Source organism: Notolepis coatsorum (genome assembly GCF_963971535.1).
Source record: "Notolepis coatsorum genome assembly, chromosome: 2".
Classification (NCBI taxonomy): domain Eukaryota; kingdom Metazoa; phylum Chordata; class Actinopteri; order Aulopiformes; family Paralepididae; genus Notolepis; species Notolepis coatsorum.
This window is the reverse complement of record NC_140166.1, coordinates 176,242,726-176,256,680: the sequence shown is the minus strand read 5'-3', so window position 1 is coordinate 176,256,680 and position 13,955 is coordinate 176,242,726. Positions and strand designations below refer to the sequence as shown.

General features: G+C 45.1%; 1 protein-coding gene across 3 annotated transcripts in view; it reads left to right on the top strand.

The window, feature by feature from the left end:
• Positions 1-13,955, top strand: part of tbc1d23 (TBC1 domain family, member 23) — a 62,919-nt gene that overhangs the window by 35,070 nt on the left and 13,894 nt on the right. For all 3 annotated transcript variants that reach the window (XM_084338002.1, XM_084338001.1, XM_084338003.1), the window contains 2 exons: positions 10,691-10,733; positions 13,672-13,778. In XM_084338002.1, the coding sequence (XP_084194128.1) occupies positions 10,691-10,733; positions 13,672-13,778 (150 nt within the window). The remainder of the gene's footprint in view (positions 1-10,690; positions 10,734-13,671; positions 13,779-13,955) is intronic.

Sequence of the window (13,955 nt, the reverse complement as noted above, 5' to 3'; positions counted from 1 at the left end):
AAAATACTTCCCAAAGGTCAGTGAATACCACGACCGCAACACCAGAGGGAGTTCCACAAATCATGTTCAACCCAGATTCGGCACAAATAAGGGTCTAAACACGTTTCGCAATTATGCCACATCAATGTGGAATGCCCTACCCACAGCCGTAAAAAAATTTGAATCCCTACCCATCTTCAAAACCGCTCTCAAAGAGCACCTACGGGAGGCTGCAATTCGTAACTGGCCCCCGTAAATGTCCAAACCCACCCACCCACCCCCTCCTAATGTACAGTTTCCTCCCCCTCGTATGTATAAATATAATCTGTTAGGATCTTTGTTTAACAGTACTGTATATTTGCATATCTTGTATTTCACAAATGTAACAGTACTGTCATAAATAAATGTCATGATGTATATCTGTATGGCCCCTGTAAATGTACAAAGCCCGCATCCCACCCACCCACCCCCTCCTAATGTACAGTTTCCTCCCCCTCGTATGTATATATTTTCTGTTAGAATAACAGTACACTTATCTTGTATGTCACAAATGTAACAGTACTGTATACCTGTCATGTATGTCAGAAATTTCAAGATATATATCGGTATGTTGTAGGGGTGTAACGGTACGTGTATTCATCCCACGAATTTACGGTACGGCCGTCACGGTGCGGTACGCTCAGCCATACGGAGAATACGCCCCACAGCGTAAACGCCGCGTGTCGCCAACACACACGCCGCGCATCGCCAACACACTCATGCCACGCATCGCCAACACACACGCCGCGTGTCGCCAACACACACCGCCAACACACGCCGCGCGTCGCCAACAAACAACAACATTCTCCCCCGCCGGACTCACGCTGATCATCATTTCGGACTGATCATCTGAGCTCCTCTCCACTCCAGTTTAACTGCTATTGCGTTTAAATCCAAATAATCCTCTGCCATTCTGTCATCATCAGTTCTCTAGTATTCAGTCTCGTGCAGTTAAATCCTCTCTAGAAGTGAAAGTGAAACTTACCAAGCCTATAAGTTGTTAAAGGGGCACTAGGCAATTCATTTACTCTGGATGCCTGAACACAGAATGACACCAGTATCACTGACTACCACGGCAAGTCTATAGAAAATTATTCTATTTAATAATAATAATTATCATAATTATCATAAATATAATATATAAATTAAATAAAAAAATGTTCAATTAAAATAACAATTTATATTAACCCTTTCTCCGCCGATGACGTGTTAAGACTTCATTCCTCGCCATGCGTAATCTGCCAATGACGTTTTACAGCGTCTTTGAGATCAATATTTCAAATTTCTCATGGTATTCATATTTCACCCACGGATCCTTGACTGGTGCTGTAGGACTCCGCTCAACTCTCCAACGCTTCAATACCGCCACCTGGTGGCCGATCGGCGAGTTGCAACCGGATGTTGATAATTGTGACGCCGGTGTGTCTCCCTATTCCCTCCGGCCACTCGCTATCGCTCGCGGGACTCCATCTTGACACACTGGATAATCGATCCGTTGCCATAACTCAATAAACAACATTATTTGGACGTATATAGTATTATACAACCTGGAAATGGATCGCATAGATCAACATCCCATAATAGCGATCTTTTTGCTCCACGCTCATCACCCAACGGTAAGAGGAGACTGGGGTGAGTTTCAGCATTTTTGATTATTATATTCCATACAAACTGTTCTGATCTATATATCACCCATACTACATGAATGATTTAACGTCGGCCACGGACTTATAAACGACCCCCCCTCCGGTCAACCGCGCATGATGAGTCATAACGTCTGGGACCTTGTACAGTTGAATTTTTTTATCTGCCGTCAATTGGTATCAAACTGCATTTGATGATCTAATATAGCATTTATGGCTATAACTCACGTTCTATGAAATACTGCAGAAAACGATAAAAACATATTTATACTCTAGACCGTATTTTTGTATGAATGTGTGAATGAAAAAGTAAAACGTTCCTACATCCTGAACGATAGCTAATCGATGTTGAATGGGCCATAGTAATGTCAATTTAGCAATACAATTAAAAAAGTTATAGCCCTGCAAAGTAGGTGAACATCTCCATAGACAAATAGAGCTGGCAGACTGGCTACAAGGATGGATATAAGCATGGCAGAGAAAGGGTTAATAATAATTATAAATATTTCTTTTCTGTTGTACCGAACAGTGACCCCAATACCGAGGTACGTACCGAACCGTGGCTTCTGTGTACCGTTACACCCCTAGTATGTTGCGTATGCCATTATTAATTGAAAATGGGGGACCCTGATGTAAACGAGACGAAAGTCTTTCTCTGGTCTGCATCCCCTTAACACTTTGAGAGCCAGTCCGTGTTTTCCTTTTTACCCCCTTGAATGCCCAAACCCACTCCAATGTTAACTTAATATCGCCTAATCTATGTTTTAAATTATGGCTATGTGTCTAATCTGCCCGTCGCTTATCAAAGACTCATTTTCCAGTCAACATTGTCATGGCAGATTGTTTTTTTATCGCTTCATTTCCGTTTGATAGCATTTTGAAAATCACTCGTTTTTGTGGAAAAAAACAACCCATTCTATGATAATCGCCTGAATATTCTAGAACGTTGTCATTTGTCGGCCTATTTATGAATCGTTTTCAAATAAACGCTAGATGATCGATAGTATATGTGTGCGCTCGTGCCGCGCGCTGATAATCGCTGCTCTTATTTCCTGATGGCTTTTACAGTCAAAACAGCTATATCACATATAGGGGAAACGCTTATATATCCGTGAAAACGAGTCTGATTATCCTAAGACTGATAACATAGATTCCTTACCTGAGATCAGATGGTATCCAAATGGTTTATTCCAATTTCCGATCGCCATTCGAAAAAATCGCTCATTTGATTGATCCATCGTGTATACAGTAAAACACATATTCGCCGCGGCACCAAGGCTCCAGAATGAACTCTGGTAGACCCCGGTTACATCAGTGAGAAGTAAAATGTGGAGTCAGAAATCCTTTCTCCCATTCACTTTCATTGAGTCCAATCCAAAAGGGTGATTTACCATCTGGGAGACGATGGTCGACGCTTTTTTCACATCTGAGCGCCTGGGGTGACTGGATCTCCAACGGTAGGCTCGCTTGATGCAATATGATTTCAGATCGCTAATAAAAAAAAACACGAGTATTCTCGTGATGGGTAAACCCGAGAAATCCCGGGCGTGGCATCCAAAGTGTTAAAGGGGACATGCATTATAAATGTCTTTTTTCAGTGTTTAGCATTGTATTATAGTAATAGGAGTTAGTATCAATGTGTCTGTGTCTCTAAATACCATATTGGCGGATTGCCGTCATTCAGGTCATTAATTTCCTGCTCCATTTAAATCGGGTCGTTCTGATTTGACTCGCATCGTGACGTCACGTGGCGAGGATGGAGCAGATAGTGATCCGATTGGCTCTGTGGTTGTAGCGCACCAAACAGGGTTTGACAGAGCGAGAGAGAGGGAGAAACGGATACACCCTCGCGACAGAGCACACATACACACACGCGCGTCGCGCTGTCGTCTCTCTGTCTCTCTCTCTCTCCCCCTCTCTATCTCTCTCTCGATTCGGGAGCATAACTAACGCCCCATCTATCTATGGCTGTAGCGCACAGTGGAAGACTTCCTCAAACGGGAGAGGGAGAGAGAGAAGGAGAAGGGGACACACGCACACGCAGCTTTGTTTACACAGTGCTCTGTGTCTCTGTCTGTCTCTCTCTGTCTCTGTCTCTCTGTCTGTCTCTCTGTCTGTCTCTCTGTCTGTCTCTCTCTCTGTCTCTCTCTCTGTCTGTCTGTCTCTCTGTCTGTCTCTCTCTCTCTCTGTCTCTCTCTCTCTGTCACTCAAAGTACTCCATTAGAAATATAAAACAATGATTTTTTTTTTTTAAATAAACCTTACAGAAGTCTGTTGAGGATCTCAAGGGAGGGAGAACAATTGCAAAAAGAGTGTTCTCTCGTCTGGCCAACCGCATTGTCAGGACCCATGAGGACATGTCTGAAGGGGAGCTCAAGGACACTTTCAATGAACTCTCAGCAGGAGCAAACAATCTTCGAAATCAATGACGATTTGACGTCCGCATTCATTACAGAATTGAAGGGAAAGTCTGGGCTGTCGGAGCAGCAAAAAGCTGACCTAGATAAGACTGCAAATGAATGCGAGTCAAAACTGATGGAGGTCGGAAATCTGATTAAGAAGACACTGGGCCAACTTTGGGGACACTGAAATGTCCACAGTGCTACAGGCAGCAGAGAATGGGTGTGAACACGCTGAGAACATAAAACCTGACTGCAAACAGGAGGCATACGACTTCACACTCAAGCACCTAGAGGGACTGGTAAAGACAGCAGAAGAGGCCTATGTTCAGTGGAAGCGATGGATCCCTTCAGATGGGCAGCTTCATTTTCAGAATCGCCTAAGGCATCTCAAACTCCACGTTCCCAGATTGGTTGCCAAAATGGCCGACATCATACAGGCCAGTGCAATAGAGGCAGAGAGGATGCCGGCACCATCACCACACACACCCAATGCCAGCCATCAGGTTGAAGCCAACAGCCCTTCCCAGGTTCACTGGAAGTAAACGAGACTTCTATAGGTGGAGGAAGGATTGGGAAGCACTCCAGAGGCAGGGTGAGCCAGGAGGTGAAAAAGGTCCAGTTACTCGACAGTCTAGATGACAAGATCATGAGGGACCTCCGCCTCAGCACCTACAACACCGCACCTACAACACCGCAGATGATATCTTCCGTGTCCTAGGAAACCGCTATGGCAACCAAACGGCAATTGCCATTGAAATAGTGGAGGAGTTACAGAGAATACCAGCTGTCAGAAGTCATCGGCCACGGAAAATAGTTGAACTTATCCAAGCTGTGGAGAAGGCGCTTCAAGACCTGAGTGACCTTGGCGATACAGGTGCTATCAAGAATCCACTGGTAACAAAATCCATTGAAGGAAAACTCCCAGATTCTCTAATAAAAGAGTGGCTTGTCTATGTCGCTGACGGGAGAAATGCTGTGGCACCAGCCAATCGGTTTGACAGTCTCTTGGCATTCCTCAAAGAGCAAGAGAGCATATATGAGCAGCTCGAGCAGCTGAGGGATGAAGAGCCAAGTAGAAAGGAGACCAGGGCTGAGCCAAGGTTTGCAAGAACAAGATCTACCAAGTCAGACAACGACCAAGGGTGCGTAGTCTGTGGAGATGGAAAGCACAAGAGGAAGCTATACTTTTGCAACCAGTTTCGAGCGCTCAAGTTGGCAGATAAAAATAATGCAGTAAGAAAGCTGGGAGCATGCAAGAGGTGTCTCGAGGTTCATGATAACGGTTCATACTGCAAGCCTGGCTTCCTGTGTTCAAACCACATCTGCAAGGAGGAGCACACTCCTGAGTATCATTACTGTCTGTCCTAATGCTGAGAGAAGGAGGAGCAGTGCAGGTCAGAGGAGCACGGTTTGTTCAGACGAAGGGAAAAGCAGGAAGACGTATACAGACAAGCAAGAGGAGTTCTTCAACAAGCTGTCACCAGAACTGGCCAAGCCGTGTCGAGATGCCTTTTCAAACATGGTAACAAAGGCTTTCAGCACTGCCAATGAGCAGCCAGGCCTTCTAGTCAAGAGTGGATTACAAGAGCATCCAGTGATGATGATGCTTCTTGAGGTCACTGCAAATGCTGGACAGAAAATTGGAACATTAATTGATCTAGCTTCAGACACCAATTATATAACCCACAAGGCTGCAAGCAAACTGAATCTCAGAAGTGAAGAGATCACCCTCATCGCCCATGGAGTCGGGGGGATGAGAGTTCAAGTGGAGACAAAGCGGTACCTTCTCAAGATCACTCCAAAAGGCACTCGGAGAGCACACCAATTGGTTTGTTATGGATTAGACAGCATTGCAGATGTCCACAAAAGTGTGACCCCCAAGAGACTGCAGAAACTCTTTCCAGACATATCCCTGGAAGAACTCAAAAGACCCAGAGACATAGATCTTCTCATCAGCCACAGGGAAGGTCGACTAGCACCTCAGAGGATCAGAGTTGTCGGAGACCTCGTGCTGTGGGATGGACCACTGGGAAAGACGATCGGAGGAACTCACCCCGATCTCTTTGAGGAGCTCACCATGTCAGCCCACATGTCCAAAACACACTTTGCGAGGTCAATGAGAGCGGCCGCTGTAAAGTATGAGGAGCTCACCGGCAAGGTCTCGGAGCAACTCCCACCAACCAAATGGGACATCCAGGAGTCAAGGACTTCAACCACAAATCTTGAGGAACGTCATGTACTCCATGATAGCTACATTGATAACATTCTCACATCCCACAACAACCATGACCAGCTGGAGACCATCACAGCGAATGTGGAGCGGATCCTGAAAGCTGGAGGTTTCAAGCTCAAACCTTGGGTCTTCTCTAGGCAAAGTGGGAGGAACTGGAGACCATCACAGCGAAGGTGGAGCGGATCCTGAAAGCTGGAGGTTTCAAGCTCAAACATTGGGTCTTCTCTAGGCAAAGTGGGAGGAACGAGTGCAACGACAAGTTGGAGAAAACCAGTGTCTTGCCAAACCAAATGCGCAGTGACGACAACAAGGCACTTGGCCTGGGTTACATAGTAGAGGAAGACAAGCTACATGTCATGTCTGCAATCAATTTCTCGAAGAGAAAGCAAAAGGTGCGACTTGGCCAAGACCTCCTGCAAAAGCAAATCAGAACCCAGACACCAAACCCCCTCACACGCAGAGAACGAGGAAGCTATGGCTATCAAAAACTCTTTGCCAATAGGATCGAGAAGATCCAAAGCAATACAAGCACCCAGGAATGGTGGTGGATTCCTGGTCCGCAAAACATTACTGATGTAATCACCAGAAGAGCCGGCCCCCAAGACCTAGTTGAAGTGCCAAAATGGGCCAAAGTTCTTGAGTTTGCCAGAGAATGATTGGCCAATCAGATCAGCCAAAGAGCTAGCAGCCACTGCCAGGGAAAGCATCAACGAGCTGCTAAGGAAGGCATTTGTTGCTGTGCTGACCAGGGCCAAGGCAAAGGAGCAAGAACAAACAAAATCAGAACCAAGTCCAAGCAGAAAAAAGGAGACCAACCCGACTGGTCAAAACTGTCTCATGGACCTGGAGGGCAGCGAAAAAGTTCATTGGACAAAGTCCCAAGGGCCGTGGACAGCCCAAAGTGGGAGGCTGTCTCACCAGCAGGAGTCATCTCGGGAAGAGAATGAGAGGATGCCTTAAGAGACATTTTCCTTGCTGTGCAAGAGGGGACAACCTTCCCAAGCACCACTACAGAAAGGCTAGTAGTCTACAAGGACCAAGAATCTGGGCTGTTGGATTGTGGTGGCCGAGTGCAGACCTTCGAAGAAGACCAAATTGTTGTCCCCATCCTACCTTATGACGCCTGGGTATCCACACTGTTAGCGCGGGAGGCTCACAATGAGAGTCACGATGGAGTGGTCGGGACCTTGCTCAGAATGAGAAGGAAGGCGTGCGTCATAAAGGGGAGGAGAATCGCACAGAAAGTTGTCAATGGCTGCATGGTGTGCAAGAAGGCAAGAGCAAAGAAATGTTAACAAGTGATGGGCAACTTGTCACCAGAACGGACCGCACCTGCTGCACTTCGAGTTCACAGCAGTAGACCTCTTCGGACCCTACCAAGTGAAAGATTATGTCAAGAAAAGAGTGGCACTAAAAGTCTGGAGAGTGGTCTTTTGCTGCATGGCTAGCAGGGCCATCTACACAGAAGTAGTGAACACCTTATCAACTGAAGGTTTCCTGATGGCCTATCAAAGGTTCACAGCCATCAGAGGGCATCCAAGGAAGATCTGGTCAGATCCAGGCACCAACTTCATCGGAGCAAGACCAGTCTTGGAAGAACTGAACAGATTCTTGGAGGCCAGAACACGGCAGCTTTGGAGGAGACAGCGGCCCAAAATGGAACGGAGTGGACGTGGAGAATCCATCCAGCTGATTCTCCACACAGGAACGGTGCAGCAGAAGCCGCTGTACATGTGGTGAAGAGAGCACTCCAGAATCTTGGGAAGGAGTCTGGGCTCAGTTACACCGAGTTCCAGACAATTCTTTGCATCGCAGCCAATTTCACAAATGAGCCCCCAATTGATGCTAGGGTACAGAGCCGGGAAGACTGTATTGAGTGTCACGCCCAACACTCTCCTGCTCGGTCGAGCATCCCAAAGTGGGGATTTCAAAACCTTTGACTTTTCCTGCTACCCCTACAAACGACTCAGAACAATGCAGTCTGAGGTGACCAAATTCTGGAAGTGCTGGAGCCAACTCGCTGGTCCCAATTTGGTTGTGAGGAGCAAGTGGCACACCACACAGAGGAATGTCGCAGAAGGAGACATTGTCTGGTTGGCCAACCAAAATGCGCTGAGAGGCCAATTTAAGCTTGGCAGAGTCGTCGGAACCAACCCAGACAGCAAAGGCATCGTAAGGGACGTCTACGTCAGGGTTTTCCCAAGCTACCATGTTCCCCTGACGAAAGCTCTAAAAAAATAAAACAAGCCACCAGACCCCTACTGGCAAGAGAGATAAGTCCCAGGCCACTATCCTCCACAGGGACGTCCGGCGGCTGGTTGTCTTGCTACCTGCTGAAGAACGAGGTCAAATCAAATAGTCGCTGTGACATCTCAACTTCAAGAACCACCAGTTTGCCTTTGGAGCTGGCGATCTCCCCAATGGTCCATGGAGAGATCGAGTGGGAGGTGTCAAGTCAAACTAGATCTCCCAACCTCCTGAACCCACACATGACCCAGTCATGGCAACCACCCCCCCCCCATCCCTCTCTCACCCACACACACACACACAAGCACTAACACACTGTCAGGGCAAAACTGCTCTCACACGGGCTGATTGGTAACCAATTAACTCACTGACTGCCACCCCAATTAACTCACTGACTGCCACCCCAATCAGGACTCAAATCAGCAGCTGGCAGTACTGCTCTTAGCAGACCAGTTTGTAGACGTTCAACATTGGACTGTGCATGTGCTCTGCTCATTACCCACATAGGCAGCCGGTAAGGATATTTGATTGTGTGTATATATGGGGATGGGGATGTATAGTTTAAGTGTTAAGTTGGGAATATGTTTATGTATGGTTTAACTTAAGTGTTTAGTTGGGAATGTATTTATGTATGGTTAAGTGTTTACTTTAAAGTATGTTGCATTACTAGCCCATATTTAAAGTAGTCACAAGAGAGTAATCATCTTTGTACATTGCATAGGTTTTAGAGTGGTATGATGCATAATTGGTAGAGTAACTTTAAACTTCCAATGTGTATTTTATTTCCTGTGTTTTGTTCTAAAGGTTTTTTACCTAGAAAAGCTACTGGCTAAACTGCTAATTGCCAAATGCAAATAGTAGACTATTGCTAACCATACAAAGACCACCTACTGGCTAAAAATGGCTGAAGTAGGAAGGAATGAAAAAAACCTTTGAATATCAATAAATGGAGAAAGGTCATTCTCGGTCTGGTTCTTGAGTGAAATCCAGTTAACCCTTCGGGTGAGCAAGCAAACATCCTACCAAGTTGGGGATAGAGCACAAGGTCAATATAAAAAAAAACACGTACAACTTGACAGTACCCATTCTTTCAATCGATCAACAACCAGACCAGTTCCAGCTTTGCAACTTGGCCAATAAGTGATGACTAGGGGGCTGGGTGGTGGCTGGAAAGAGGAAGAAGTAGTAATCTCACCAGGCTGTGATTTACTTCCCATTACACAACAGTTATGTCAAGTCAGCAGTTATTGCTACAACAATGATAATTGTGACATTTCTTTTTACATATTTGTTTATAAATCATTACCAATTGACACTGTGTCACTCCATCCTCCTCCAAAGGCTGCACCAACTGGGTGTTGAGGGCACAGCACTTGACTGGTTTTCCTCCTACCTCACAGACGGACACCAATTCATCTCCCTCTCCGGCCACACCTCTTCCCCCTCCCCAGTCACACAGGGGGTCCCCCAAGGCTCAGTCCTCTGCCCCCTGCTCTTCATCTGCTACATTCTCCCCCTTGGTCACATCATCCGTAAATACCACCTCAACTTCCACTGCTATGCTGATGACACCCAAATCTACATCAGTACACAATCCCCCCCACAGCCCACCCCTCTGTCACATTGAATCCTGCATTGCTCAACTCCAAACCTGGATGACTCACAACTTTTTCAAATTAAACAGCGACAAAACTGAACTCTTCACTATCGGCACAAAAACCACCCTCAGCAGATCCGGACCCATCACACTCACCATCAATGACTCCACCATCACCCCATCCCCCCTAGTCCGAAACCTTGGTGTCCTCCTTGACCCCACCCTCTCATTTGATTCAAATCTCGCCTCAAAACCCACCTGTTCTCCGTAGCATTCAACCCCCCCACCCATAACCCCCCTCCAACCCCATTTGATGTCTGTTCCTGTCGCTTTGTCTTTTTTGTGTCTCATGCTGCTTTCCCCTGTTTCCCCCATGGTCTCATGTTCCTTTTTCTGTTTTTGTTTTTACTATGTTCCTATAACTACTGTCGGCGACTTCGGGTCATTGAGAAGCGCTATATAAATAAAATGAATTATTATTACCGTATTATTAATTGCATTCATGTATCCCATGTTACCCATTCGCTAAGTGAAATTCTTCCGTTTACAGAAAAACAAAGAATTTGTCAGCATCGCAAAAGGTGGTTTCATGGGTGAGTAGGTTACGAGTATAGATCAAGACCGCAATATTTACGAGTACTGATCTAGGATCATTGCTTGGGTCACATGACCATACACACCTCACTATGACATGTAAGTTAATCTATTCTCAGATCAGCTCTTCCCTGTTTAACACGCTTCATAAATACAGTGCTCAATGACAATGACACTATGTAACAACCCATCATCCACACTCACTGCACACATCCACATGTACACACTCACTTTAAACAAACACTCACCTTATCACTCACTTTACTCACTTTAGATACTTTAACACACTTTATATTTATCTATTATTAAAGAGATTTGCACTACATTCATAGTACCTCATTTGCACCGTACCCTAAGTTTTGTACCTCATTTCATTTCTGCATTGTACCGCACTGTTACTCATTTTACTCTGTATTGTATATATGTATATATTTACTTTCCTTTACATTCCTTTACTTTTTACTTCTTAAAGGGGAACTATCTTATAACTGGCCTTTTTCAGTGTTTAGCATTGTTTCATAGCTATGTGGACTTATATTAATATGATCTATGTCTCTAATTTTCATATTGGCACATTCTTCCAATTCTCCTCTCACAATATTCACCCTCACTGAACAGTCATCTGAAAATGTGCTGATCTGTGATGTCAGATGTCTCAGCTGCATAATAATGTGGCTGTGTAGCATCAGGCCCCACCTGGTTTAGGTGCCCAGGCTCAAAACGGCTTAAAGGAAAACTCCAACATTTTGGGAAATTCGCTTATTTAACATCTTCCCTGGAGTTAGACAAGAAGATACATACCTTTTTTGTCTCTGTGCGTGCATTTAGCTTTGGGAACAGTCGCTCCGTTAGCGTAGCTTAGCTTCATCACTGGAAGTGGGGGAGATCCGGAGCTTCATCACTGGAAGTGGGAGAGATCCGGAGCCTGACGTTCCCTTACACTGTATACAGTGTCACGAAATACACTCCAAATACAACTCCAAAACGTTCATGTAAACATGTTGTGACCTGTGTATTCACCACGTGGAGAAATAAAAAATAATTGAATTAGACTATTACGTTTTATAAGCAAATATACTCTGAACTATTTTTTGCCTAACCACTCCTCTGGGCGCAGTGATTTCAGTGCTACCTGCTAACGTCGAGGGGGCGGGCACTGAGACTGCCGGTGTCTGGCCAGTGTTTACATTTTCATTTCATTCAAAGCATCCGAACCGATTGAATTGAAGCTATCGCTACCTGCTCGCTCTGATATCTCAACTTTATAATCATGGTACATTACTGTTTTGTAAATGGTTGTGATAATCTACAAGGTAGGCCAGGTGATCCCTTTTCTTTTCATAGAATTCCAAAGATCCGGAAAGGATGAAGACATGGCTACTTGCTCTGAACATGGATCTCAACACACACATAAGTCAGCTTTATTGTCGCCTCTCGTAATGGACAAGACATACAGAGAAATTAAATTGCGCTTCCCCCTTCCCACAGTGTATATAGACTATATACATGTAGACAGTAGCTAAATAATTAATATCAGTGAATGTAAATATAGAGGTAAACTAGTTTGTTAGTTTGCCCCATGCATCATGATGATTGTAATAGTCACTTACTCAATAGACAACTCTCCGTTATGTCCACTTTGCACCGGGCATTTTTTCCAATTTATTTTCGGAACATGGAAAAAAGTTGCAACCACTTCTGGATGGGTTAGCGCTGAGAAATGTTCCTTGCTCGTTACACAGTCTCGTTGTGCACTGTCCTCTTCATCCGATATATGAAGCCTTCCGATCATTGATGGCAGCACAGAGTCCCATTCATTACAGCAGAAGCACTCTATTTCTGTCGGCATAGGTTGGCATAATCCACATTTGCACCACCAATCCGTGTCGGTTCTGACTCTCCCCTCGGCCCCAAGCTGTTCTGCTTCATCCTCTCATCTCGCCCGGTCAGCTTCCAAAACACGTACTTCTTCCTCTGTGTATTCGGGTTCAAAAAGGTAAGCTTCTGGATCTTTGTTTGTCCCGAAGTATTCATCATCCTCTGAGGATTCTTCTCTTTCAAAGTCGGACATGATTAGCAGCAGTCAAGTAAGTATGTCGCTAAGCTACTAGTCACATTGGTAAACACTGGCCGACCGCCCCTCTCGACGTTAGCAGGTAGCACTGAAATCACTGCGCCCAGAGGAGTGGTTAGGCAAAAAATAGTTCTGAGTATATTTGCTTATAAAACGTAATTGTCTAATTCAATTATTTTTTATTTCTCCACTTGGTGAATACACGGGTCACAACATGTTTACATGAACGTTTTGGAGTTGTATTTGGAGTGTATTTCGTGACTGTATACAGTGTAAGGAAACGTCAGTCTCCGGATCTCCCCCACTTCCAGTGATGAAGCTCCGGATCTCCCCCACTTCCAGTGATGAAGCTAAGCTACGCTAACGGAGCGACTGTTCCCAAAGCTAAATGCACGCACAGAGACAAAAAAGGTATGTATCTTCTTGTCTAACTCCAGGGAAGATGTTAAATAAGCTAATTTCCCAAAATGTTGGAGTTTTCCTTTAAGATCTTGAGGTAGAAAAATGCTGTTTTTGAGTACTTCATTAGAAATACAAAACGATGAATAAAAAATAAAAAAAATTACAGAGGTGTTCCATAGACTCACAGGAATTGTGTAAAAGTGCCCAAATAGTGAAATAAATGGTAAAATAGTTCCCCTTTAATATATATATATTTTTTTTAACTTACTTTATTTTACTGTATTGAAGCACACTCTCAGGGGCTCATACAGAAACAAGCATTTCATCATAAAGTATTCTGTATTTTATTATGACAAATAATAAATAAACTTGAACTTGAAACTACAGGCCCTGCCCACAAATGTAGTTATTGAATTCGATGAGAACTCCCGAGCTAATGTGATGCCATGTTGTGATCTCAGCTCTCCAGCAGCACCTGGTGGACATGAACGTGGAGGGGCCTGACTCCTCGTATGTCCACTGGATCGTCAGCACGTCAGGATCCCACAGCAGCCTCAGCTCAGCCGATGTGAGTGACCGGTGGTGACTCCCAGCCAGGCTGTAAAGAGAATGGAGAACATGGGAGTAGAATCAAGGAAGCTATAAAAGCTGGCGGCTGGGTTGCGCAGCGGACATTGCGCTCGTCACCAACGCAAGAGACACCGGGTTCGACTTCCGGCTGTCGGCGTTGCCTCCAGCTTGGGCC